This window comes from Rhinolophus hipposideros (genome assembly GCF_964194185.1).
Source record: "Rhinolophus hipposideros genome assembly, chromosome: 2".
NCBI classification, from domain to species: domain Eukaryota; kingdom Metazoa; phylum Chordata; class Mammalia; order Chiroptera; family Rhinolophidae; genus Rhinolophus; species Rhinolophus hipposideros.
In genome coordinates this window covers 6,717,277-6,718,759 of record NC_138048.1, presented here as the reverse complement: position 1 = coordinate 6,718,759, position 1,483 = coordinate 6,717,277, and the positions used below count along the sequence as shown (strand labels likewise).

At 41.3% G+C, this 1,483-nt stretch overlaps 1 protein-coding gene across 1 annotated transcript; it reads right to left on the bottom strand.

The window, feature by feature from the left end:
• Positions 1-317: 317 nt before the first annotated feature.
• LOC308506675 (ragulator complex protein LAMTOR3-like) lies at positions 318-786 on the bottom strand (the record flags this gene model as incomplete). Its single annotated transcript, XM_081070469.1, has 1 exon — positions 318-786. The coding sequence occupies exon 1, from the start codon at positions 618-620 to the stop codon at positions 318-320; it is 303 nt and encodes a 100-aa protein (XP_080926595.1). The 5' UTR covers positions 621-786.
• Positions 787-1,483: the final 697 nt, after the last annotated feature.

Below are 1,483 nucleotides of genomic sequence, written 5' to 3'. Positions count from 1 at the left end.
ATTTGATGGCTGGACTAACTCCATGGGAGCTGTGATAGAACCATTTCTGCGGTATCCCCAGATATCAGTAAATAAGAGCCTGTATAAGAAAAGATAATCAATCTACCCATAAATTCTATCTATAGGCTCTTCCTTTAATGTAAGGTGGTAGATGGGGCCCTTTCTTGAGTACATGGATACAAGTATTGCGGTCTAAAGATTGCTGGATTGATATTGTGCCTATTATAATGAAAATAAGGTAGACGTCAAAACCAAGTCAGATTAAGAAACTTCCACAACTTGTCTCAATTCTTCAAATAATGGAGCAAGTTCCTTTTCTAGGCTGATAATCCTGTATTGGCATTGCTGCTGCCTATGAAACTCACCACCAAAGGTAAACGATTGAATTGAACCACCTGGTAACAGATGATACTTTTATTTTTTGAAAGTCCAAGTTTGCTCCCTTGGTCTGTTGCAAGGGCAAAAGAAGATAAGAAACCAGGTCTCAAAGCATACTCTGGAGCATTGTCGTTGGCCACTTTAATAACAGACACCCCATCTCTATCTGACACAACAATGGCATGGAGCCCTTTGACACTTGGTAATTTTTTATACAGGAATCGCTTTAAGTCATCCGCCATGACGAACCCCTTTCTCCCGCAGGTTCAATATCCACGCCCGGTTTCTGGGCTGCCCGGTTCTTTGGGTCGCAGGGCTCTGGGCTGCCTGCTGTCCTTCAGGGACAGCGTCAAAGACTGGTCTTTCTGAAAGCTGCCATCACATGACTTACGACCTCCTCTGTGCTCAAAGCGGTCTGTCTTTGTCTTTTTGAGCTCAAGTTTTGAAACCTGTAATCGAGCATCATAAAATGCCTTATGAGTTGCTGGTGAGAATTAACAGGATAATGTATGTGAAACAAATTTTATAAGCTGTTAAAAATATACAAATGCTAGTTATGATAATTCTGGAAATGTTTTTCGTCTGTCCTTAAAGGTCTCCATCTCGTTGGAAGAGATTGTGCTAAGGGTGAAATCATGTATAGATACTGAGATTTCATAAGTTTGCACAATGAGAGTCACCATTAGCCTGAGCACAGCACTGCTGCTAAAAAGATAAAATGCAGGTATCACAGGCAAAGGGACAGCACCACTGACCTGTGCATCTGTGAAAATGAGGCCTATGGAGCTATTACTTCTTCCCAACTCGGACTCTGTGCGTACCGACCACATTCGTGTTTGCCACTGTCTTCTCTCTGACTGCAAAATCCTAGCTATTTATAGCTATGGAAATAACATCAAACAGCTTGTAGTGATATATGGTTGTTAGATGGTAACAGTCATTGGTCAGTTGAGGTATCAAGAAAGTCAATACCTTCAGAAAGACAGACACAGCTTAGAACTGAGAACCAAATAGAAGAACTGTTACCCACACAGGGAAATCCAAAGTTTTCATTAGATTGGGTTCTTTCTGACTTCCTCTTTGGCAGATTTTTGTAACATCACAA